General features: G+C 45.7%; 1 protein-coding gene and 1 long non-coding RNA gene across 2 annotated transcripts; one reads left to right on the top strand and one right to left on the bottom strand.

Annotated features, from left to right (window-relative positions):
• Positions 1–19,155: 19,155 nt before the first annotated feature.
• Positions 19,156–21,389, bottom strand: LOC140594992 (uncharacterized). The gene is made up of 2 exons (XR_011996342.1): positions 20,779–21,389; positions 19,156–20,317 (listed from the first exon to the last, which is right to left on the bottom strand). It is a non-coding gene; the product is annotated as an uncharacterized lncRNA (long non-coding RNA).
• Positions 21,390–21,687: 298 nt separating this feature from the next.
• LOC140594991 (eEF1A lysine and N-terminal methyltransferase-like) lies at positions 21,688–23,187 on the top strand. Its single transcript, XM_072733018.1, has 2 exons — positions 21,688–22,224; positions 22,837–23,187. Exons 1-2 carry the CDS (start codon positions 21,834–21,836, stop codon positions 23,043–23,045), a joined length of 600 nt encoding a protein of 199 aa, XP_072589119.1. The 5' UTR covers positions 21,688–21,833; the 3' UTR covers positions 23,046–23,187.
• The last annotated feature ends 2,311 nt before the right edge of the window (positions 23,188–25,498 follow it).

The raw sequence follows: 25,498 nt of genomic DNA, 5'->3' as shown, positions 1-25,498 counted from the left end.
AACGGGCACGTGCCTTGCAGTCCTGACAGCCAGCGGCGGACCTGGCCTCCCCAGCGCCGGCCTCCACCGGTCCCTTGCTCCTCTGGATTGCGCGGCTCGTGGACAAGCAAGAAGGGCCACCTCCGCCCGGGGGCACCGCCGCGGCCCTCCAGGCCTGGGGAGCTCTACCACCTGCTGAGCCTGCGCCAAGGGTTGTTGGGTGGCGACAGCGGGAAACCGGCGACCGCCGCCCATCGGGACTGGCCACCTGACCAGGTCTCGGCCTCTCCTCCTGCGTTTCTTCCAGGAGGGCAGCGCCAACACTCGGTTCGGCCCCGCCGGGCCAGGCAGCCCACGTACCCCCAACTCTGCCTAATGAGGCCTAGGACCATTGGCAGGGGTTAAGGCTTGGAAAGAACCAGGTGCCAGGGACCCCAAATAGCCTGCTCCTATGACCCGGCCTCTCCCAGTATCCAGCCCCCCCCCAGTCCAGGTGCCTGGGTCTCCAGGTCGGCCAGCAGGGGACGCAACCTCTGGAAAGGCCCTAAACCTTGAATAGCCTCAGCCAGGAGGAGCCCACCCTGGCAAGACAGGTGTGTGAGCGACCAAACATTATGACTGGCCCCAGTCAGTCCCCCTTTGGGCCAGCTGCCTGATGGTGTCCCGGGCTTCTCCAGCACTCAAGGCTCTCGGGGAGTCTCCTTGGAGGGGACCCCGCCCATCCCTCCTGGCCTAAGCAGCTCATGCCCTCGGGCTCCCTTGCACACCAGTGGATGCTAGGCCTGGAAGTAGTCAGATGACCGGCAACTCCACAGCTGGCAGCACTGACCAGGTCCCCCCACACCTTGGCCTCTTGCAGTCCCGTGGCTCCCCTGCTAGGCATGGCAGGCAAGAGGGTAGTGAGCCCTTAGCTCACCGATGGCAGCTGTGGAGATCAGGTCTGTCTAGAAACTCCTGCAAAGCCTCCAGCCTGGAGCTAGCCCACCCCTCAAGAATCTTTCTGAAGTAGCTCCTTGCCCTAGTCACAGTCAGTCCCCGTTCGGATTGGCGGCCTACTGCGTTCTCAGGCTTCCCTGCGATCTGTTGTCACAGGTGCCCTTGGAGACTGCTAGGCCAGTAGCCAGCCAGCGGGTCAGATGTCCGCAGCTTTACCTTCAGAGGGAAGAGGTGTGTTTGTGTGGTTAGGGCTTGGGACTAGTCATCTGCTTGGTTCCTCCCACAGCCCGCTCGCGTGGCCTGGCTCTGCACACAGTTGCCCTGTTCCATGGGTCTGGTGTCCCTGCTTGAGCTCCTTGTACATATTCAGGACACAGCCTGCATCCAGTATAGACCAGTCGGGGTCCTTTACGCCTGTACAACTTCTCCTGATGCCAAAGCCCCTGCATGGGCCACTGGGTGGAGTTATCCCACACCTGGAGATCATGGGAGGTGGCATCTTTAAACTAGGAGCCGTCATTGCACTTTGAGACTGGCTGCCTGTCCTGATCCTGGGCTTCTGGAGCATCATTCCCCCCAGGTGTCTGGAGGTGGAGGGTAGTTCAGGCAGAAGGGCCTGTAGGCCAAGTGTCAGCACCACCCCACCTGACCCTGGCAAGGTAATCCAGTTTTCTCCAGGTCTGCCTTCCGGAGAATGCAGTATCCGGCTTGGAATGAGGCAGATGCCACGGACCTTAATGAAACAGCCTGGTTCTGCAAGCCAGCCACTCCTGCTACTGCTTTTTTCCAGGTCCATGACTCAATATACCAAGGAGCCTGTGCAGATGCATGCAGCACTTGGTCAGCTAGCCTTGACCTTCCCCTTGGGGGGTATGGAGTATAGGGCTTGGAATGAGGCAGAGGCCGGGGACCCCTCATAGCCTGCTCTTGTAACCCAGCCTCTGCTCACAGCTGCCCTCTTCCATGCCCCTGACTGGTCAGACCTGGGGGGCCTGGGCAGGTGTATGGCACAGCCTTGGCCTACAGGAAACGCTGCAGGCATCTGTGGTTCTGAGAGAACCCTTACCACCTGAATGGCCTCAGGGTGGAGGGCATCCACACCAGTAAAAATCTTTGGAGGCAACAGAGTTAAACTGGCCACAGTCAGTCTCCATTTGGACTGCCTGCCTGAGGGGGCCCTGGGATTCTCCAGCAATCAAGGCTCCCAATGTCTCTTCATGGAAGATCTCATGACCATCCTGAGACCCCCTCATCTCCATCCATCCCTACAAAGTTTCCAGAATCCCCAGTTCCCGATGCAGGGATTATGTGCATACTTTTGAAAGATTTTCTTTTTAAGTAATCTCTACACCCAATGTGGGGCCCAAATTCATGACCCCGAGATCATGAGTCACATGCTCTACTGACTGAGCCAGCCAGGTGCTCTGGGACACGGGACATTTGTGGAGGTTAGGGCTTGGAATAAGACCGGTGCCGGTTTCTGCCACTAGCCTGCAACTGGGACCTCGCCTTTCCCGACACCACTTCGTTGCAGATGTCTGACTCACCTTACTTGGAATGCTTGTGCACGAGCGGCATTGTGCTCTTTGCAGCTGGCCTTGGGATACCAGAAGGAATCTTGGCCCATGGGCTTCAGAGAGGACCCCACTACCTGAATGGCCTCATGATAGAAAGAGCCAACAGCAAACACTTTCTGATGCTCCAGCTTTAACTATTGACTTGCATCTCCCACCTTGGACTGGCTACCTGTTTGGGTCTCTGTGTTTTCTAGCAACAGACCTCCCAGAAGTTCCAGTTTAAGCTGGAAGCTCAATGAGTTCTTCTGGGCGTATCGTTAGCCACCCTTGAGGCTAGCAGGTATTTGGGGACCAGCCTAAGCTCCATATTCTTGAATAGCCCTGGCCGCCCGTGTCTGATTTTCATGATTTGGACTGCACAGGAGCAGCACCTGTGGGTTCTGGGGCATCTGGGATTGGGATCAGGTCTGTATCCCAAGAGGCTTGGCCTCATGAAAGGGCCACTGGGGTGATAAGGCATCTGCCTAATTCGAAACACCAAGCTACACACATGCTTATGTTCCCCCAAAGGCACTCTGCACTGCCTTGCCACAGCTGGATTGGGCAAGATGGCTGGGGTATCCACCAGTATGAGACTCCTATGAGCCTTCATTGCTGCTGACGAAGGCAAAGGAAAATGGTGTTGGTTGTATAAAGTGGTTCTAACATGTCAACTAGGGCCCATTTCATAAGGGGCCTCATACTTGTCCTTATTGGAGGAAACAATGAACTTTGAACTGTGCCAGGCTGCAAATGTTCCAAGGACCCAGCACAAACACTTGCAACTTGGTACAGCCCTTGGCAAGGGCTTGCTTAGGGATAGCCTGAGAAATCAGTTATACTCAGCCAAGTTTAGGTTTCTGCTACCTCAAAATTCTTTACAAAAAACACCTGGAAACATTGTTTGTCTTTAAAAGCCCTTGACTTTTGTTCTCTGGGAGAGGCTACAATTTGGGTTGCTGTCCAGATCTGTCCTCAGAATTGCAATTCTGAGACCCCAAACAAATGCTTTTGTTTTACTCTAGCTCTATCCCTTTTCTCAGTGGACACATCTCATGGCAGCAGAACTGGCATCCAAGCTACTCCTTGCTTCTGCTTTGGTGGAGCTGTTGGATTCAAGCTGGCAACCACATGAGTGCTCTGTGCTCTGTGCTCTTCCCCACAGCTGTTGGTTCCCCGGGGGAGTCCTCGGGGCTCCAAGCCTACCTCCTTGGTTGAGAGGCAAGGCTTTTGATGCCAGCTTTTATAGAGCAGTAACACTTCTCTGCATTCTGTTGCAGACAGGTACTCACAGGGGAGAAAGCATTCCCTGGCCAGACTCTACCCTGTAGGGTTTCTCACAGAACACTGACACTTTTCTGACTCAACAATTTCTATAGGGGATTAACACTGTCACATCAGGATCATCCCCTGAGGATGCTCTGGAACTTTCAATGTCAAAAATGCTACCTATACAAATCAAAACCACAATGAGATACCACCTCACACCAGTGAGAATGGGGAAAATTAACAAGGCAGGAAACAACAAATGTTGGAGAGGATGTGGAGAAAAGGGAACCCTCTTACACTGTTGGTGGGAATGTGAACTGGTGCAGCCACTCTGGAAAACTGTGTGGAGGTTCCTCAAAGAGTTAAAAATAGACCTGCCCTACGACCCAGCAATTGCACTGTTGGGGATTTACCCCAAAGATTCAGATGCAACGAAACGTCGGGACACCTGCACCCCGATGTTTCTATCAGCAATGGCCACAATAGCCAAACTGTGGAAGGAGCCTCGGTGTCCATCGAAAGATGAATGGATAAAGAAGATGTGGTTTATGTATACAATGGAATATTACTCAGCGATTAGAAACGACAAATACCCACCATTTGCTTCAACGTGGATGGAGCTGGAGGGTATTATGCTGAGTGAAATAAGTCAATCGGAGAAGGACAAGCAGTGTATGTTCTCATTCATTTGGGGAATATAAATAATAGTGAAAGGGAATATAAAGGAAGGGAGAAGAAATGTTGGGAAATATCAGGAAGGGAGACAGAACATAAAGACTCCTAACTCGGGGAAACGAACTAGGGGTGGTGGAAGGGGGGAGGAGGGCGGGTGTTGGAGGGGAATGGGTGACGGGCACTGAGGTGGACACTTGACGGGATGAGCACTGGGTGTTTTTCTGTATGTTGGTAAATTGAACACCAATAAAAATTAATTAAAAAAAAAAAATGCTACCTAAAGGGCAGCCCCCATTTGGGACTCCAGGTGGTTTTATGTGTATTATGTTTCTTCTTCCTGAAAGCTTTGGTCATGATGGACTTCTATTACTAAGAGCGATTTAAAATTACAATTGCCACTTTGGAATCCTTGGAAATTCTAAAAGTTATTTCTTTCCATGCATAATAAGTAAAGGGATATAAAACCAATCAAAATGAATGGGAAGCATATTTTCAGGCTCCAAGCAATCAAATGACTTGAAACTCACTTTGTTACCAGTTAGACTCCAAGATCTGACCTTTACTGCCCACCTGCTGGTCCTCACAGACCTTTGTCCCACATTTTTCCTTAAGCTCTTCTTTCCAGCTTATCTCTGAATTCAGGCAAATGGGAAGTGAAACGGACCCCTCAAGGGTTAGTGACTGCCCTGATAAGACCTCCAGTCAGCCAAGACCACCCCGACCAGTTTGAGCTTAATCCCTGACTCAGGCCTCTGCAGATAGAATATGAAGTGACTTCTAGAATGACCAACAACTGCCTTTACCTCATTATAATACTAAAATCTCAACCCAAAGAGGAGCACAAGCCTCATTCACAAAACATACAATGTGTGTAGAGTCATGTTTCCTTAAGGCGCATGTGGGACCTTTGGCCTTCCTCTCCATACAATGACAAGGCTTCCCTATCCAAAAATTCATCCCGACCCCTCTTCCTATAGAAGAGGAACCCATCCACCCTTGCTGGGGAAGTCAGGGCTTTGGAAGCCATTCCCTGTAATCTCTTTCTTTGCTGCAAATGAAAGTTTTCTAAGTGTAGAGCTCACCTGGTGCAGGGTCTGTAACTCACCAAGGGTTCAGTTAACATCTCACATGGGTTGGGTTACAGCTTCCTAACAAGAAAGTAACCACAGGCTCCCAAGAGCCAACTCTGACCTTTCCCAGAGACTGTGCAAAGTAGAAAGCTTTCTGGAGCTCCTGCACTGACCGTTGTCACCACTGCCACCACTCCTTTTCCTCTTCCCTCTTCTATTTTCTACCTCTACACCCCAGCCTAGGTGAACTTTCAAACTATAACAACAACCTTGAAGTTCTCCCAAATCCCCCAGTCATTCAAGCACCCTTGAAGGTAAATTCTTATGAAGGAGGTTTAGGAACTGCCTCTGTTCCTTGTAACCCTTGCACTAAGGCTGAATTGCAAACTCTTATAAGAAATTTCCCAGTGCCTTTGAAGACCCTCTAGGCTTTGCTAAAAACTTTAACGTGATTGCTCAAACTTAGAAACCTGGTTATTCTGACCTCTACCAACTTATTCCACATGCCTGTAGGTAAAGACCATGTTGGGAAAGCTTTAACTTAGATGAGTCCACTTTAAAGGGCAGCCTTGAAAAGAAGATTTCAGATCTTTAGGAAACAGTGTAATATATTCTTCTTTTTTTTTTAAGATTTATTTATTTACTTATGATAGACATAGAGAGAGAGAGGCAGAGACACAGGCAGAGGGAGAAGCAGGCTCCATTCAGGGAGCTGGGCCACCCGGGCTGCCCTGAAATATATTCTTTGATTGATATGCAGAACGTTTAAAACACAAGTTTTATTTAAACTTCAAAAAGTTATAAAGGATCTTTACAGCATGCAAATAAAAAAGTCTTTAATATAAGACTTGACCATCTGAGCAAATAGGTAACTCCATCTATCTGCCAGAAACATAATTGCAATTTTATTTTAGTTACTTATATGGTCATGCACACACACAACACATCACACACACACAGGTTTGATTATTCAAATACGGAGTCTTCAGGATATTAAGAGACCTAAGTTTCACTTACAACTATGTGACCCTTTGTATTTGCCTTCAAAATCTTTTCTTGTCACTTGGTCTCCTAGATAATAAAATATTGTTTCATAATTATTTAAGATCCTGTTTGATCATGTGTCTATAACCTTTCAAGTTTTGATAAACTTCCCCAATCAAATTCTAAATAAAGTCTTTTTGGCCTAACAATAAACAAGAATTTTCAGAAAGTTCCTGGAAGTTCTCAAAAGATTTGTTACCTCTCCTAATAAAAAGGGAGATCTTCCACTAATTAGGATTATATGATGTCAAATTACATGGGAAGCATTGCCAAACAAAAAGTGATACTAAGTGAAAAAAAAGTGATATTATGTCTTAATGATGTTTAAGTGTTAAAAAAAAAAGTTTATGTAAAATTCTTAAAATTCTGATATGTCCAGGTATAACGTTAACAGTCACAATTGTCGTTATTATCTTAAACATTATGTCACAGCAGTAACCAAATTTCTTTGTCAATTACATCATAATTAATTCTCATGAAATCTCTAACCATTATTTTTTTTAAAGATTTTATTTATTCATGAGAGACACACACACACAGAGAGAGAGAGAGAGAGAGGCAGAGACACAGGCAGAGGGAGAAGCAGGCTCCATGCAGGGGGTGTGACATGGGACTCAATCCTGGGTCTCCAGGATCAGGCCCTGGGTCGAAGGCGGCGCTAAACCGCTGAGCCACCAGGGCTGCCCACTAACCATTATTTCAAGTCCTTTACAGGTAGTTATTGTTTTAAGTGCTTCATCTTCAAAGTGACTCATGAAAAGACTTAAATAAATATGCTAAAACACAGATTTTATTAAACTTAAGATCATAACCCTGAACCTAGTTATGGACACATAACTTAAAATATCTAAAACACTAATGGAAAAATAATTGCTTTAATATTCTCTTTTCCAGACTGAGAGGACCCCTTATTGTCTTCTCCATTAAGCTATGTATAACCTACATCCATTTGGTTCAAGTGTTTCTTTACAACAAAGTTTGAAACATTTATCATTTTCTCCCTGACTGATCCCTCCAGAATTCTGAAACACTCATTAAAATATTCATATTTGGGGGTGCCTGGAAGGTTCAGTGATTGAGTATCTGCCTTTGGCTCAGGTCATGATCCTGGGGTCTGAGGATCAAGTCCCACATCAGGCTCCCTGAGAGAAGCCTTCTTCTCCCTCTTCCTATGTCTCTGCCACTCTCTCTGTGTCTCTCTTGAATAAATAAATAATTTTTTTTAAAGATTTCTAATTTGCAGAAAGAGAGGCAGAGACAGGAGAAGCAGAGCTCCAGGCAAGGAGCCGGATATGGGACTCGATCCCAGGACTCCGTGATCACGCCCTGAGCTGAAGGTAGATGCTCAACCACTGAGCCACCCAGGCGTCCCTAAATAAATAAGTCTTAAAATTTTTCTTAATTTTCATAACAGTGTATGTATTTGCATAAGTCCAATAAGGATCTATGGGATGCCCAATACCCCTCACCCTTGTTTCTTTGATCCGCAGCTAATAAAAGGAGATATATTTGACACCATGAAGGCTTCCATTGCTTTTAATGGCTTCTATTCAAAATAACCATGCTTTGGTAGAGCCATCTCTCCAAACTGTGCCTCCAGGAGATAAATACCACACCTTATCACCTGGGGACGTTACCTATTGGAAAAGACATCTTCAGGAAGACTGTCTACAACCCCATCAGAAAGACTCCTATCAACAAGCTGTTAACCTATCCTCATGCTACCAACCTCTAAGGCATAGACCATAGGATTCATGTGTCACATCTAAAGAAAGCACCAACCCTAATTGAATCTGTACACCAACTGGTGACCTGAAAGTAGATTTCCAGGAGTTGAAGCCAACAACAGATGGAGACAATGTTCCCAAGATGACTGGACCAGGTCTGTAGAACCCTTTCCTTGCTGCTGCTTCACACCTTGTGCTGTATATCCCTCTTTTTCTTGTAAAGATAATTCTCCTATCTGCATTTATCAGTGGATTACAAAAGCGGGAAACCTCTGTGTTAGATCTGTCACCAGAAAGTCGAATCTGTTCATAAAGTTGGAAACCCCTGCGTCTTCCCTATAACTAATTTCTCTAGTCCCAGTGGCACTGCTGATTAGCCCCGCAGCCTCTAGGTGTTAATATCAGGTTAAGTTGCTAGGACCAGCTGTTCCCATACCTTGTTTCAACCTTTCCCAGTCATAACCATACTACCTCAACCATACACCTTACAAAAAAGAGTTGTCAGCAATGGTTCCCATGTTGTACTTTGGACTGCATCTTGCTAAAAATATGAAACTGGGGGGATCCCTGGGTGGCTCAGCCTTTGGCCCAGGGCGCGATCCTGGAGTCCCAGGATCGAGTCCCACGTCGGGCACCCAGCATGGAGCCTGCTTCTCCCTCCTCCTGTGTCTCTGCCTTTCTCTCTCTGTGTCTACCATAAATAAAAATAAATAAATAAATCTTTAAAAAAATATGAAATTGTATACTGAATTACCAAAAAAACTTATTTGCTGAAAAAAACTTTATGAGGACTGTACAAACTATGCTTTTCCTATTAATAAATGAAATGTCTTGATCAACCAATGAACTGTAACAGAAATATATACCTTCCAATCTCAGTTTTTTTTTTTAAGATTTTATTTATTTATTCATGAGAGACACAGAGAGAGAGAGAGAGGAAGAGACATAGGCAGAAGGATAAGCAGTCTCCACACAAGGAGGCCAATGTAGGACTCAATTCCAGGACCGGGATCATGCACTGAGCCGAAGCCGACACTCAACCACTGAGTCATGCAAGCGTCCCTCAAATCACAATTCTTGATATTGATATAAGTTTTCTTTTTACTTAGATCTGCTCTACTGCACTGATAAATTATTAAGCCCTTTAGATAATTAATTCGACTTTTTTTTTAACAGATTTTATTTATTTATTCATAAGAGAGAGAGAGAGGCAGAGACCCAAGCAGAGGGAGAAGCAGGGTCCATGCAGGGAGGCTGATGTGGAACTAGATCCTGGAGACCCAAGATCAGGCCTGGGCTGAAGGCGGGGCTAAAACACTGAGCCACCCGGGCTGCCCTTGACTTTTTTTTTTTTTTTAAGATTTTACCCATTTATTCATGAGAGATACAGAGAGAGGCAGAGACATAGGCAGAGGGAGAAGCAGGATCACTGGAGGGAGGCCAATGCAGGACTCCATCCCAGGACCCTGGGATCACAACCTGAGCCAAGGCAAACACTCAACCACTGAGACTCCCAGGTATCCCATAATTTGACATTCTTAATGATTTACTAGTTATCTAGATTATTATGCAGAATGTACAAGAGATTTTTAGAACATTATTATTACCAGAAACACAATTTGCAATTTTATTTCAGTTATTTATATGGTCATGCACGGAAACACACACACACACACACACACACACACACATCACATCACATTCGTATGTCTGTATATGTGCTGGGCCATAAAGTATATATTTCTTGCTGTGGAATGATCCCACATACTTGAAAGCCACTGCTCTTATATCACAGTAAATTGACCTACAAGAATCTGTGCAGCCAGTTGAAAAGGCCAATATAAGCAAACCACCCTTTCTGTTCTGTACACACACAGTGATAACTCCTCAAGGCCAAACTGTAATCACTGGTGTCACAGGCTCATACTTTGTTGACTTGTCTCTTCAGGTTTGCAGCCAAGTAGCAAATTGACTTAAGACACTTCTACTCGTAACTATCTGCAAGGCTGGGAAGTCTGATGATGGCTTCCCATACACCTATAGCTTTGCCATTAATTCAGAATTGTCCCATTTCTTCAAATCTTTATTTTGCCTATCCAACTGAGAGCAACGCTTTTTAATAATATTCTGAGGATCCTGTTGACCCTGCCTGTTCTTTTATTCTCAGACTAACAAAGCAGTGTCAGGATGAATCTATAAACAAATGAAACTCTTACTGTAATTTCCAAAAAGTGTAAGGTTAAAAGAATATTGAAAAGGGAATTTAAGTAGTCAAGCAGAGACTGGAATGGATTTATTTAAGCTGAAGAGAAAGTTTTAATATCAAAAGCACACTGGTGCATAATTTTAAAACTTGGTTTTCTATCTGTTAACGGACAAGTATTCTTGGATTATATGGGTCTGCTCTAAATAAGAAATTGTAAATCATGTTTATTTACCTTTAGGTGATCTACCTGTAAGACAAAGATCACATGTTTTTTCTTCATCAGGTTTGATTACTCAAATACATGGAGTCTTCTGGATATTAAGAGACCTAACTTTCACTTACAACTATGTGACCCTTTGTATTTGCCTTCAAAATCTTTTCTTGTCACTTGGTCACTAGATAATGAATTATTGTTTCATAATCATTTATAATCCTATTTAATCAAGTATCTAAAAACTTTTGATTTTTGACAAACTTCCCCAAGTCAAATTCTAAATAAATCTTTTTGACCTAAAAATAAACAAGTTCCTGGAACTTCTCAAAAGATTTGCTCCTTCTCCTTATAGAAAAGGAGATCTTACACTAATTAGGGTTGATATGTCAAATTATATGGGAAGCATTGTCAAAAAGTATTCTAAAGGGGAGTAGAAGGATGGGTGATGGACATTTAGGAAGGAACGTGATGTAATGAGTACTGGGTGTTATATAAGACTGATGAATAACTGACCTCTACCTCTGAAACCAATAATACGTTATATGTTAAGTAATTGAATTTAAATAAAAATTTAAAATGTAAGAAAAAGTGATGCTAAAGGAAAAAAATAAAAAGTGATACTAATTCTAAGTGTCCTAGAAATTTATGCAAAATTCCTAAATTTCTAATATGTCCTGGCATAAAGTTATCAGTCATAACTTTATGTTAAAATGATATGTCACAGAAATAACCAAATTTCTTTGTCAATTACATCAAAATGAATTCTCATAAGATCTCTAATCCATTTGTACGTTGTACTTTGATTTCCATCTTGTTAAAAATATGGAACTGTACTAATCTTGGTGAGTTACCAAAAAATAGGTTATTTGCAGAAAAAAGACTTTCTGAGGACTGTACAAACTATGCTTTTCTTAGTAATGTATGAAATATCCTTGATCAACCAAAGAATGATAACAGAAAAATGTACCCTTCAATCTCACATCTTTATTTCTAATCACAATTCTTGATAAACTGATGTAAGTTTTCTTTTTTACTTCCTTAGATCTGCTCTATTGCATTGATAAATTTATTAAGCCACTTAGATGCTTAATGCAACATTCTTTTTTTTTTTTTTTTAAGATTTTATTTATTTGAGAGAAAGTGAGTGAGCAAAGCAGAGGGCCCAGAGGGGCGGAGGGGCAAAGGGGAGGGAGAAGCAGACTGCGCCCTGAACAGGGAGCCCAACCAGAGGCCCAATTCCAAGAACACAGGATCATGACCTGAGATGAAGGCATAGGCTTAAACCTACTGGCCCACTTAGGTGCCCCCTTAATTTGATATTCTTAACAATGTACTAGTTATCTGGATCATTATGCAGAATGTCCATGAGATTCTTAGAACATTAATATTGCTAATTACTCTTAATATGCTCATATCCTCGGTAAAAAAGTTCCACTTAATACACTGGTGGTTGTGGAATCCAGAACCTCCACAACTACCAAGATTATGACCACTCAACAGTTGATTCATTTGAACCAAATGGCTTAACAAAGCTGCAGATGAGGAAAATGCCTAAGCAGAATTTTCTGACCGCTGCCTTGTTGCTCAAACAAGGCCTGACCCTAGTGACGGTGACATCTTGAATTGACTATCAGACTTAAAATGCCCTCTGACATGGGACATATCTTTCTGGGACTGGTCCATCTCAATGACATGGGCCTAAGCAAATCTATAGTTGGTCAGCAATGCTTTCAGAGCAAGGCTTGATCAAAAGAGGAAATGTGAAAGGAGAAGTAAAATGGAGTCTCTATGCAAGGGGTTTTAACATGGAGATGGGAGACCGTTAAGTAACTGGGCCTTATACATGTTCTCAGGGAATAAAACTATAAATGCTGAACTGGGCCAGACTGCAAATATTCCAAGGACTTGGTCCAACACCTGCAACTTGCTGCAGTAAGAGCTTTTGCTTAGTGACAGCCCTAGCAACCAATTATTCAGCCACAGTTAGTTTTCTGCTGCCAACAGCAATCAAAATTCTTGTAAACAACACATAAAGCATTCCCTTTGTCCTAAGAAAACTTAATGTTCATTACCTGGTGGGGGACACAATTTGAGGTGCTACCCTAATTTGTTTTCCTTGAATTACAAACCAGACTCCCCAAATCAATGTTTTTCTTTTATCTTAGCTCTGCTTCTTTTCTTGGTCTACAGTGTAGAAGTTAGGGATTTGAACAGACAGTAAGCGTACATGGGGACTGATTTTCACCCACCATACTGGCTGCCTCAGAGTGATTTCGGGAATGGGTTCTCTCCTGCCTTAGGCCTACGTAGTGATGCTGGATGTACCTAGCTCCACAGACTGGAGGGCCCTAGCTGCCCAAGGCTTCCTAACAGGATGTTACTGTGCACACACACTCTGTGGAGCAGTTCAGGGTTGCCGTGGATCTAGAAGAGGGCAAGGGTGTGAAGAGGTTGAGTCACAGAAGTAGGCTCTTGGGGGACAAGGCCTATGCCCAATTGCAAGCAGTGGGGTGCATAGCTGTGCACTTTCCCCTTGAGGAGGGGCTGGAGGAGACAATACTGCTAGCCCATTGCCTGGCTGGTGAGTCCTCCAATAAGAGAGACTTAAGAGTCCTAGTAGAGAGAGATGCCTAGGACTCTGTCAAGTGGTGGAGTCCAGGTGGTGTCTGATTGTTGCCAACATGCAGGTGCTGCCTGAAGAGTGAGTTGGACCATGAGTGGGCTCCCTCCCCAGGCTGCTGGAGAGGCTATGGTGCCTGTGCATGCAGTGCACAAGTTCAGAGTTGCCAGAGATCTGGAGCAGAGCAAGGATCTGTAGGCTTCCATGGGAACAAGCTTTGGTGGACAAGAACTAGGCCCAATCACTAACTACGCAGATGTGGGTATTCCCCCAAACACAAAACTAAGGGATACTAGACTGCTTTCCTGGGCAGGGCAGGGGCAAACTGAAATTTTTCAATGAAACACTCCTTGGGAGCCCCAGAGAACTGCAGAAACCCTAGATTTGATAAGGACGCAAGTGCAAATGGGGACTGACTGTTGCCAGTCTGAAGCACCACCTTAGGGTGATTTTCAGGGAGGAGGTCTATGCCTGTGGTCATGGTTTGCTGCCTGTGACTTTGTTAGCAGTCTTCCTAATGGGTACAAGGTAATACATCTCATTGTGGTTTTGAGTTGCATTTCTCTAGTGATCAGTGATGAATCGGCATCTTTTCAAATGCTTGTTGGCCATTTGTGTATCTTCTTAGGAGAAATGTCTATTCCAGTCCTTTGGTCATGTCTACTTGGGTTTTTGTGGTTGTTGTTAAGCTGTGGTGCTTTACACATTCTGGACATTAACCTCTTATCAGACACATAATTTGCAAAACTTTGCCCCACCCCACAGGTGGTCTTTTTATCCTGTTTAGCATTTCCTTTGATGTGCCCAAGTTTGAATAAATCCCATGTGTGTATTTGCTTTTGTTGCTCTGCTTTTGGTGTCATATCCAAGAAGGCATTGTCAAATACAATCTCATGAAGATTTTCCCTATGTCTTCTGCCAGTTTGATAATTTCCCTTCTTACACTTAGGTCTAATACATTTATTGTTAATTGTTTACATGACGAAGAGAAGGTCCAGCTTCATTCTTTTGAGAGTAGGTATCCACATTTCCCAAAGCAAAGATTTTGGAATTTTTGAGGTTTGTAGAGCAAGCCAGTGTGTCTGGGATTTGGCAAATGGGGTGAGCGGTGAAAGAGGGGATTGGAGATGCAGGTAGGCCCTGGATCCTAAAAGTTGATAGCACATGCGCACATGCAGAGTCTTGGTTTCATTCTCAGTGTTTTGGAAAGCACTGGAGAGTGACATAAACAGATTTAGACTTTTAAATGATCATTGTTTTCCTCCTAGAGTCAATCACAGAATTATCATAGGACTGGGCAATTCCACTGCTGGGTATTTATTCTACATAACTAAAATTGCACATTCATACAAACACTTGCATAGCAACAATATTATAGCTAAATGGGTCAAACCCAAATACGAATCTTTCGATGAACAGATATATACCACACATTGTGTATCCAAACAATGAAATATTTGTTATTCAGCCAAGAACTGGAATGAGATATTGTTACACGCTCCCATATGGATAAACCTTGAAAACATTATGTTAATTGAAAGAAGCCATCCACAAGAGACCACATCCTCCAAGACTTGTTTTTCATGAAATCTGCAGAATAAGCAAGTCAATGGAGGCAGAAAGTAGATTAGTGATAGAGGGTAGGGGAGGGGGAAAATACAACTAATGCTAATAGGTAGGAAACGTCTTTTTGGTGTGATGGAGAGGTTGTGAAATTAGGTGGGGGTGATGGTTACACAGCTGTGTGAATATATTAGAAACCATTGAAGTCCACATTTTTATTTTTATTTATATTTTTTAATTTAAATTCAATTTGCCAACATATGGTATAACACCCAGTGCTCATCCCATCAAGTGTCCTCCTCAGTGCCCCTCGCCTACTTACCCCATCCCACCCACTTTGCCTTCTACAACCCTTTGTTTGCTAGCCAGAGTTAGGAGTCTCTCATGGTTTATCTCTGTCTCTCTCTCTAATTTCCCATCCATTTCCCCTCCATTACCTTCTAATCCCTTTCACTATTTCTTATATTCCACGTATGAGTGAAACCATATGATGATTGTCCTTCTCTGATTGACTTAATTCACTCAGCATAATACCTCCAGTTTCATCCACCTTGAAACAAATGGTGGGTATTTGTCTTTCCTGATATATACATGCACATATATACGTATATGCACACACCATATATATATGCACACATATATGCATATGCACACATATTATATATATATATAATCAGATCATCTTTATCCATTCATCTGTTGAAGGACATCGTGGCTCTTTCCAGCTTGGCTATTGTGGACATTGCTGCTGAGTATTGGGGTGCAGGCGTCCCCGTGTTTCACTACATCAGTATCTTTGGGGTAAATACCCAGTAGTGCCATTGCTGCCCAGGGGTAGCTCTATTTTTTACTGTTTGAGGAACCTCCACACTGTTTTTCCAGAGTGGCTGTACCAATTCGCAACACCACCAACAGTGCAAGAGGGCTCCCCTTTCTCCAATCCTCTCCAACATTTGTTGTTTCCTGTCTTATTAATTTTTGCCATTCTCACTGGTGTGAGGTGGTATCTCATTGTGGTATTGATTTCTATTTCCCTGATGGCAAGTGATGTGGAGCATATTTTCATGTGCTTCTTGGCCATGAGTTTGTCTTGATTGGAGAAATTTCTGTTCACATTGAAGTGCACCTTTTAAATCATATATTTTGTTTGTGAGGTATATCTCAATGGAAAAAAAATGCTATTATATATACTTGAAAATCCACCGTAACTGCTGAGCAGTAAATGGATTGTGTTGGGCAGGAATAGTGGAGGCCATTACGCAGAGGACTGGAAGGCAGCAAGCGTGATGAAATTCACGCATTGAGAACTGTTAGATCTTTGACTCCGAATTCCATGTATCTCTAAGCTGTATCGTTTGGCATCATGAAAGGGTATAAATTTAGCCATTTAGGTGCCCCCTCCTGCTGTCTAGCTCCAGAAATACTCAGGCCATATTTTCTGAGGCCATTTGTCTATTGAGTCTTCAACCACTAGAGCTGCTGTTTGGAGACAATTGCCGCATACTGGGGAAAACTCATTCCTTCTCTGTACCAGAACAATCAACATAAAGATCTACTGTTGGAAGACCGGATGGACGAAGGGCAGTGAAGTGTTTTGGTCTCAGAAATTGAGATACTTTTTAGGAGAAGACCTTCTTGCACTCTCAAGGCATGAAAAGTTTTTTTAGTTTTAGTGAAGGATTACATAGGACTGCTTTGTTTGACTACCAGGAATTTGGTTCTCCTGATTTCTTTAAAGGATCTCAATCTGAGTGGTTAAAAAAATATATGTATCTTGGTGGGAGCACCAAGGATGCTCTAAGGATGTTGTTCATTAAGTGCTATTTCAAAGTCCTTCTCTTTGGTGGTAGAAAAATATTTTGTTATGGGTAGAGGATAGAGACTATACAATTAAAATGGGATACATAAAATGCTCATGGTAGATGTGCTGAGGGCTAGAGTTTAGAAAAAAAAAAAAAAAACAATTTGGCTTTCGAGGTTTGTTTGGGTTTTTTTCTTCCTGCAAAGGAACTCTAGTTTAGAATTATGGAGAAAACATTGTAATAGTGCACCCTTGTAATCTTTCCCAGGATCTAGGCTGCACAAAACAAAGTTAACAAGCAAAAACAGGCCTTGGGAGCCTCCACAGTAGGGATCTGATGCACAGAGCACAGGCCATCATCCTTGGCACCATCCCTCACCGTTTCTAGTTTTCAAAATATTATGGCCACTGGCCCCAAAGATAAGCAGCTTCCTGTATGCTATGTCCTTTGCTTTCTCGCATTAAAGGAGATATCTGGTCCACCCATTATCAGGAACAGAGTCACCTACAGATGTCCACAGTGACAAAAGAAACTATTAAAGGGAATCCTGGGAATCAAATATAATATGAGGCAGGCTGGCTAAATTCACTCCATCATACATAACTGTTGAAATTTTTTTAAACGATTAGAGTTTTGCCTCAATTATGTGTGTGTGTCCATCCCATGAATTCACGTTAATGTGTAAGGGGATTCTTGGCAAATTGCAAGTGCTATGCAAACTAAAAAGTACTATTATGATTATCTTGATATAGGAATCCAATGTCAGCTTGAGCACTACTTCTCAGGTCAGCAACAATGCCTCTAAGAAAGTGCTGATGCCAGGTAATAAAATGGTACAACATTATCCTAGAATGTCACGCTTGCCTTCCATTATTCTAACTCAGGGGACCATTCAATACTTAGCTTCTCAAATTTGGAAGAGAAACCCATTTGCAAAGACTTCCAGTATGAAATCATTTCCAGCACCGCATGAGCCACTCCCTGGACACCAAGGAGAGATTCCCTTTAAACAGTTTTACACCGCACACGTGAGGTATTTTCATGGTCTGGACCACAAAGTCCAGTTGGATGCCCTGATAGAATTTGAGAAGGGAATGAGCCCTGAGATAGGCATGCAGGACAGGGAGAGTGGCTCTGAGCCTATCGTGGGCTAGCACGGTGACCTCTAAATTCCTCTCAAGCAACAGTTCTCCAAAGGACTTCCCTTCTCCTTCACCGGTTCCATTGTATAGCCAAGTTCCCCAGTCATCCAGACGCCTATATGGACACCATTCTGAGTCCTTGGGTCTTCTATCCCCTGTATATGATCAGACATCATTTGCTTCCATTCTCCCTGAGAGCATTCTCCTATCAGTTCTGTCATGAGCCTCATTGTTCATTGGCTTCTTATGGCCTGACAGCTTTAATCTGAACACTCAGAATGGAAGACTTCTCAAAACAGAGGTGCTGCTCACCTCAGTTCTGTTTTAGCTTCTGAAGCTGCATTCTTCCCACTGTAACCTTCTGCCCAAACACCCATACCCTCTCACGGAAATGCTCTGTAGTGGTTTCAAAACCTTAGTGACTTCATACAAATTTAGTGTCTTCCAGTTCTGGAGGAGAGAAGCCCGAGGGGGTCTTACTGGACTAAAAGCAAGGTGTCCACCGGGCTGAGTTCCTTCTGGAAGCTCTAAGGGAGAATTCTTTTCCTTGGCTCTTCTAGCTTTCATAGGCTGGAAGGCCCTTTCCTTGGCTCCCAGTCCCCTCTTCCATCTTTAAAGCCAGCAATGCGGCTCCAATCCTTCTCATGTTACCACCTCTATCCTTTTTCTTTGCTGTCTCCCTCTTCCATTTTTAAGGACCTTGTGATTACATTGGGCCCATCTGGATAATCTAGATTAGTCTCCCTATTTTAACGTCAGATGCTTAGGAAACGTAATTTCCCTCTCAGCATAGGCTAATTTATTGACATGTTCTGGGAATTAGGACATACCCGTCTCAGGGGGAATGTTCTCCTCTCTATCACGTACTCTATGCTATTCTCTGTCTCCCACATTTTCAGAAATGCTTTTATTATCTATGCCTCCTTTTGCAAAGATTTCAGCAACAATTAGTTGAATATCATTGCTAGAAACCCCATGCTTAAATTAAGTAAGACTACTAATTGCAGATTATATACTGAGAGAGGTCTGGATTTATATTTTTAGGGTATGACACTGAATGATCTCACCTACATGCACTGTGCATTTTATTTTTTATTTTTTATTTTTTTTAAATTTTTTATTTATTTAATGATAGTCACAGAGAGAGAGAGAGAGAGGCAGAGACACAGGCAGAGGGAGAAGCAGGCTCCATGCACCGGGAGCCCGATGTGGGATTCGATCCCGGGTCTCCAGGATCGCGCCCTGGGCCAAAGGCAGGCGCCAAACCGCTGCACCACCCAGGGATCCCCGCACTGTGCATTTTAAAGCACACTGGTAACCACCCCGGAATTCCTGATAAAACACAGACCATCTTTTTTTTTTTTAAGATTTTATTTTTTTATTCTTGAGAGACCCAGAGAGAGGCAGACACAAGCACAGGGAGAAGCACGCCCCATGCAGGGAGCCCAATGCGGGACCGATCTCCACACTTCAGGATCACGACCTGGCCCTAAGGCAAGCGCTAAACCGCTGAGCCACCCAGAGATCCCCAAACAAGGACCACCTTAATATGTAACTGGTTTTAACTATACAAGGATGCACAGCTATTATGTCTTATTGACAAGCGTTGAGAGAACTACATTTCAAATGTAAGTATTATAAAAGACAGAGTCTAATGCTCAATGTGTAGTATTTCTGCAAGAGTCACTCATACACTTTAGCAAAGCTGTAGTGACTTTTCAAGTGCTCTGACTTGGACCTGTTTTTTTGGCTCTAACAGGGCAGCAGTCACAGGTGAGGATGGGTAAGTGACTTATCCTCTTGGTCTGAAACAGTGCAAAAAATAGTTGTATTTTTAGGGCATTAGATAAGGGGCTGGTGCCTGGGCTGTGACAGAAACCACTTCTTACTATTATTCCCAATATAGAGCCATGAACAGAAAGGACTAGAGAGACAGAGGGGAAAGCAGGAACCAAAGGTTCTTGAAGGGACCTTCAGAGGGTGAAATACTGGGTTCTTAACTATGTCAGCCTGATACTACTAGACCAACTTCAGGTGAGCAGTATTTACCCAACCTGACAGATTACAGAAAATTGTCCCTTTTTCAGAAGAGCCATAGAAGTGGTCACCTCTAGAGGAGGTCTGGAAGGTATCTGCTGTTCCAGAATCTTATACTCGTTCTTCACAGCATTCATCACGACCTTCATACAGATTATTTTTTGACATTGTTGGTTGAGTGTCTACCATGTGACCACCTTGCTTACCCCTGCATCCATAGCTTCATCACGAAGACTGGTTCCTAGTAGGTAATGTAAATGTTTGAGGACTTGAGTCCTCAGGGAGAGGGCAGAGGCTGTGGTTTCGGTTGCTCTCTGATTTTTTTCATTGGTATTGTGAAGCGCTTCAAGGAAAAACAATGTCCTCAGCTGTCATTAAGTGTTTCTGAAAGAACCCACATCTTACTCATTAGGAACTCTACATGATGTAGTAAGTGACGCCAGCTCAGGGGCTCGGGGGCTCCTTCCGGTTCCCTTCCTGGAAGGAAATCACGTGAAGATCGATTTTCTTTGATGTCACTTGCTGAGGGCTTTTAGAGTAACCCGTGGACGTTGTGGGACGGGAACTAAGTTTGTTGGCTCTTCTCTTTACTTATGTTTTGAAATAGTTTCAACGTGTGGTCCTGAACCAACCACGGGTATCGCTAGGAAACTTCCTAGAAATGCAAATCCTTGGACCGCAGCATAAACCCGATCCGTCAGAAACCCTGGAAGCGGGATTCAGCAGCCTGTTTTAACAGGTCTTCCAGGTGATCCTGAATCACGGCTAAGATCGCGCACTACTCTCGTAAACCACATCAAGTCCACTACGGACCACCGGGCTACGTGGCCACCTGCGCGGGTGGGTCTCTCACCCCCGGACTACAGGGCGATGCCCCGCGCACGCCCGCCTGCCTGCTCCCTGCGTGCTCCCTCCCGCTATTCCCAGCGCCCCAGTACCTGGCCCTTGCGCGCTTCTCAGGACCTTCCTCACGGTATCAGGTAAGCCGAGAGGGCAGTTTGCTCGTTAAGCGCCTCAAGGCAGCAGTCGCAACCACGTTCGATGGCGCCAGCGTGACGTCAGGGAGGCTGATGCTCAAAAGGAGCTTGACGGAGCCTGCTGTCCTGGGGCCGAGGTGAGGAGCAGCTTCTGAGCATGCAGCTGCTTTCCTGGCGGCAGCGTCACGTCGCTACAGTACAGGGGAATCCTGCCTGGGGGCCGACAGGCCAGCCTCCTCCCAAACAAACCTCAAGCATCCAAGCGGTACGGGAGGGGACGGGGCGCGGGAGACGCAGAGGACAACGCGGCGAGGAGGGCGGGCTGCCGCTGGGCGTGCTCGCCTCACTCCTCGCCTCGCGCCCTTCCGCCGGTGTTCGTCTCCGGGAGCCTCCTCCGCCAGCGTCCGCAGCCGGCCGCGCTCGGCGTCAGAAGCGGCCGCGAGGTCCGCTCGGAGCGGAACGGGCCACCCGGCCGGGAGGGCCGCGCGGGGAAGCCCCACACCCGGGGAGGAGGACCCGCGCGGCGCTCACAGCCGACGGGGCGGCCCCGGAAGCGCGGCCCCTTCCGCCCAGACTTGGGCCCGAGGCCCCGCCCCCTCCTGCGGCGCGCAGGGGCACGCTCGGCGCCCGCGTGGACCCCGCAGGCGCGTGGCGAGCGCGTCCCGGCCAATGAGGTGCCAGAGCCTCGGCGCGGGGCGGGGCTGCGTGTCCGGCCAATCGCGCGGCCGCGCCCCCGGAAGTGGTTGCGGGTCCCGCGTCCCCGCTCTGAGGCAGCGTGAGGGCCGCGCACGTGGGGCCGCGGCCTGGGGCCGGGAGGAGGGTCGCCGTGGGGTCCGCTCGGCGTCTGGCGTGTGGGCGCGGCGCGGAAGCGTCATCCCTCTGGGCTTGGAGCGGGGGAGACGTCAGTGAGGGTGTTTGTGCGGAACGACTCCCGCCGCAGGGTCGCCGCCGGCGCGCGTTGGGGGCCCGCCCCATGGTCCCTCCTGGGGCGAGTGGGCCAGTCGGACGCCGGCAGCATGAACCTCCTACCCAGAAGCTCGAAGGACTTCGGCTCCGTTGACTACTGGGACAAGTTCTTCCAGCAGCGAGGGAAGAAGGCTTTCGAGTGGTATGGAAGCTACCTGGAGCTGTGCGGGCTGCTGCACAAGTACATCAAGCCCCGGGAGAAGGTGAGCGCGGCCTGGCGTCCTGGGTGTGCTCGGACCCCGGGCACCGAGCGGGGCGTCCGCGCCGGGTGCGTGGTGGGGCCCGGGTTCCCCGCACCGCTCGGTCAAAGGAAGTTAGAAATGTCGCTTCAAGGCTTCGGAGAACAGACCTCCTGCCGCCAGCCCCTCCTCGCGTTCCTGATCTCCCTGGAAGAGGGATCCTTTGGGGGAGTCCAGGCGGAGATGGCGTCCTGGAGCCGTGGTGGGTGATTCTGTCCCTGTCCACCCCTGTAGGGCAGATAGTGCCTGTGGCTGTCCGGAGACGGGAGCCCGTTCACGGAACTGGTGTGGCCGGCCTTCTGTTAGTATCTGCCTGACATGGCAATTACAAGATTGTTATTAGATTTAAACTGGAAGTCCAAGTTTAGTAATTCGCAAGAAGGAGGGAGTGACTTTTAAGTTCTTCTCTAAAAGGGTTTGGAAATAAACTTCTTCTGTGAGGGCCTTCTGTTTCTCAGTGCAATGGGGCTCGAACTCTTCAGTTTAGTGTTGCCAATGTTAGTTTTTGCCACTTTTCGTCTTGTGAGTCTTTGGTATCCTGTGGTATATGTTGAATGTTTAGAGACCATGTTGTTAGAGGGCAAAAAAGACCCTATATGTACTGCTTGCCAATTTCTGTGGCAAAAAAAAAACCAGCCACCACAGGCAGATGTCAAAATATTAACGTGTCAGCCACGTCACAATTTTTGTGTATATTTCCAGTTGAGTTCTCAAGTCGGATCAAGCTTGTTCAGCACAGTGATGCTTTTATGGTTTGATTTCCACAGACTACAGTGCTAAGCATAGGAGCTCATCATCTCTATCTCTTCTTTAGCCCAGAAGAAACGGAAAAAGGACAGGAAAAAGCAGCGGCCTGCTAACACTCCCGAGGACCTCTCAGCAGCCCCAGGGCAGTCCATTGACAAGAGTTACCTGTGCTGTGAACACCACAAAGCAATGATTGCTGGCCTTGCCCTGCTGAGAAACCCGGAGCTGCTCTTAGGTGAGGGAAGTGCCCCTGCCCTCCACAGGAGGGGCCTGTAAGATTGCAGATGGATGCCCTGTCAGCTGGCTTGTGCTCTGAGCACAGCGATTAGAGACCAACAAATGCTCATACAGCAAAGCTTTCTTATTCCCAGCCATCTCCCAAGTTAATTTAATAAACATTCAGTAACTTTTCCCTCAACTCTAATTGTGATCTTGAAAAGGCTGCATGTGTGGATGTCTAAATTTTTTGTTTATTAATTTATTTAAAATATTAAGGTATAAAATATATTCAATGAGACACAAAGTACACAGATTTTAAGTTGTTCAGTTTGATGAGTGTCTGCTTATGAGTCTACCCATGAAACCAGATTAACCTTTAAAAATCATGACTCCAAAAATGCCTTTGCATTTTAGAAGAATTTCTGGCTTTTCAGTCATGTGTTATAATTTGAGCACCAGATGCAATTCTTACTTGAATTTCTACTTAAATAAAAAAACCTATATTGTGGGCAGTACAGTCTTAGCCTTATTACTAATAACAGGTTTGGCTCCAACTACAGTAGTAAAAAAGTACTCATTTTTCTAAGCTTGTAGCTGTTCACCTGAAGTCCTGAGTGTGTCTTACTGAAACACCCTGTATTTTTGGCCTGTATAGGTGCTGATGTATGTCCCTAAAGTCTCAGTTCTTAGGTTTAACCCTCAGATATTAATCCTATATTTAGTGTCTCTTTTGGGTGATTCTTGTTTCTTGACTTCTATCCTCCTGTGGTAGCTGAGGTTTCTCTACTTACAGCTAGGATTTGGGCCTTTGTTTTCTGTGATTTCTGGAACTCACTCACATGGATTGCTGTCGCTAGGCTATGTGTCTGAGAGGGCAGTTGTGGCCTTTGAATTGAAAGCTGGGCAGAGGGCATTGCATCTCCACTGCCTTGTGATCTTGAGAGAGATGTTGGCTATCATCCCTCCCAGTTACTATGGGGAATCTAATAATGCTTATGTTAGGGATGGTGATACGATGTCAGCTGAGTGCTTGGGGATCATTAAAGGTGTGTAATAGTAACACACTGGTTCAGCTTCTGGATCTAGTAAAGAAAGGATTGTGTAACCAGGGGTGAGTTTTCAGATGTCAGATTGGCTTCTACATTTCTGGGATGAGACAGAGAGGCTAGGCCTCTAAACGGTGTGTCCCCTGGGCAGAGCCAGTAATCCAACTTCCTCCTTTCCCGTCCCCAAGGATGGTATAAAACTGTCAGCGAGCAGATTGTCAAATGATACTTTATTCTTTTATTGCAGAGACACCCCTGGCAATGTTGGTGGTAGGCCTGGGTGGGGGCAGCCTCCCCCTTTTTGTCCACGATCATTTCCCGAAGTCCTGCATTGATGCTGTGGAGATCGACCCCTCCATGTTGGACGTGGCCACTCAGTGGTTTGGCTTCTCCCAGAGCGAGCGGATGAAGGTCCATATTGCAGATGGCCTGGACTATATTACCAGCCTGGAGGGAAGAGAAGGTACTGCTATTGGAGACTTTGGAGGGGTGCTGAGGGAAGATTAATCCAAGGTTGTCAGGCCTGTAAGGGCCTCTAGAATTCATCTCTAAGACGGCAGCATTAGCATTGTCCCAGTCTTAGACCTGTAGATTTGTTCATTCCTTGGTTGATGTATTGATTCAGTGAATACAGGGTGCCGACCATGTGCTCAGCACTGTGCTAGGGGTTGGGCTACAGCACCAAACAGTCCGTTTCTGCCCTTGTGGTGCTAACAGATCAGTTAGCACCTGATTCTTTTCTGACTCTGGGTTCTTGTCACTTCCTCATCCTCCCAAGAAACCTAAGGTCTGTAGTCGGTGAGGAAAAGAGGAAGAAAAGTTGGGGTGTGTGTTGGGAGTGTTTTTTTTTTCAGTCTTTCAGCTGGAGGTGAAGCCAGAGATAGAGCAAAACAGCGTTCATGTAGATCAGTGGTTGTAAAGCTGAGGAGCATCAGGCAGTGTCTGCAGACGTGTTTTTGGTGCTTGTAATTGCAGGGTGATGGTAATTCTGACAGTGAGTAGAGACCAAATATCCTGTTAAACACCCTACAGTGCACAGGACAGCCACCCATGACAAAGAATTATCTGGCCCCAAATGTCAGTAGTGCTGAGGTTCAGGAACCCTGAGGCAGATGCTACTCCGTGGGGATGCTGATGGCCGTGCTGCTGCTGGAATTGAGATTCCATTTTGCTCTAATAATTCGTATCACTGATTTATGACAAAGGCATATTAACATTCTGCAAGAGCTCTGTGATCCTTTTGCCACTTGATATGGAGGCTGAGGATGGTGCTTCCCGGAGCCTGAGCCCCTCAGGGAGAAGTCAGTCAGGTTGGTTCAGTCTTTAGTGGACCTGGCGAGCTCAGGCCACCCACCCCTCCTGGTCTGCCCATTCCTTTGCTGATACTCTGGTTCTTACTGGATTAGGGCATCTCCCAAAAAAGGTGTGGCAAAAAAGGATGCCTGGGGTGAGTACCTTGGTGCT

The sequence above is a fragment of the Vulpes vulpes genome, chromosome 13, assembly GCF_048418805.1.
Source record: "Vulpes vulpes isolate BD-2025 chromosome 13, VulVul3, whole genome shotgun sequence".
In the NCBI taxonomy this organism is placed as follows: domain Eukaryota; kingdom Metazoa; phylum Chordata; class Mammalia; order Carnivora; family Canidae; genus Vulpes; species Vulpes vulpes.
This window is presented reverse-complemented; position numbering and strand designations above follow the sequence as displayed.

Bases quoted from the DNA above. Each gene is read 5' to 3' on its own strand.
- LOC140594991 (XM_072733018.1), top strand. From the start codon at position 21,834: ATGAACCTCCTACCCAGAAGCTCGAAGGACTTCGGCTCCGTTGACTAC. The intron at 22,225-22,836 runs GTGGGTGATTCT...TCTCTTCTTTAG, and splicing joins GATGGCGTCCTGGAGCCGTG to CCCAGAAGAAACGGAAAAAG.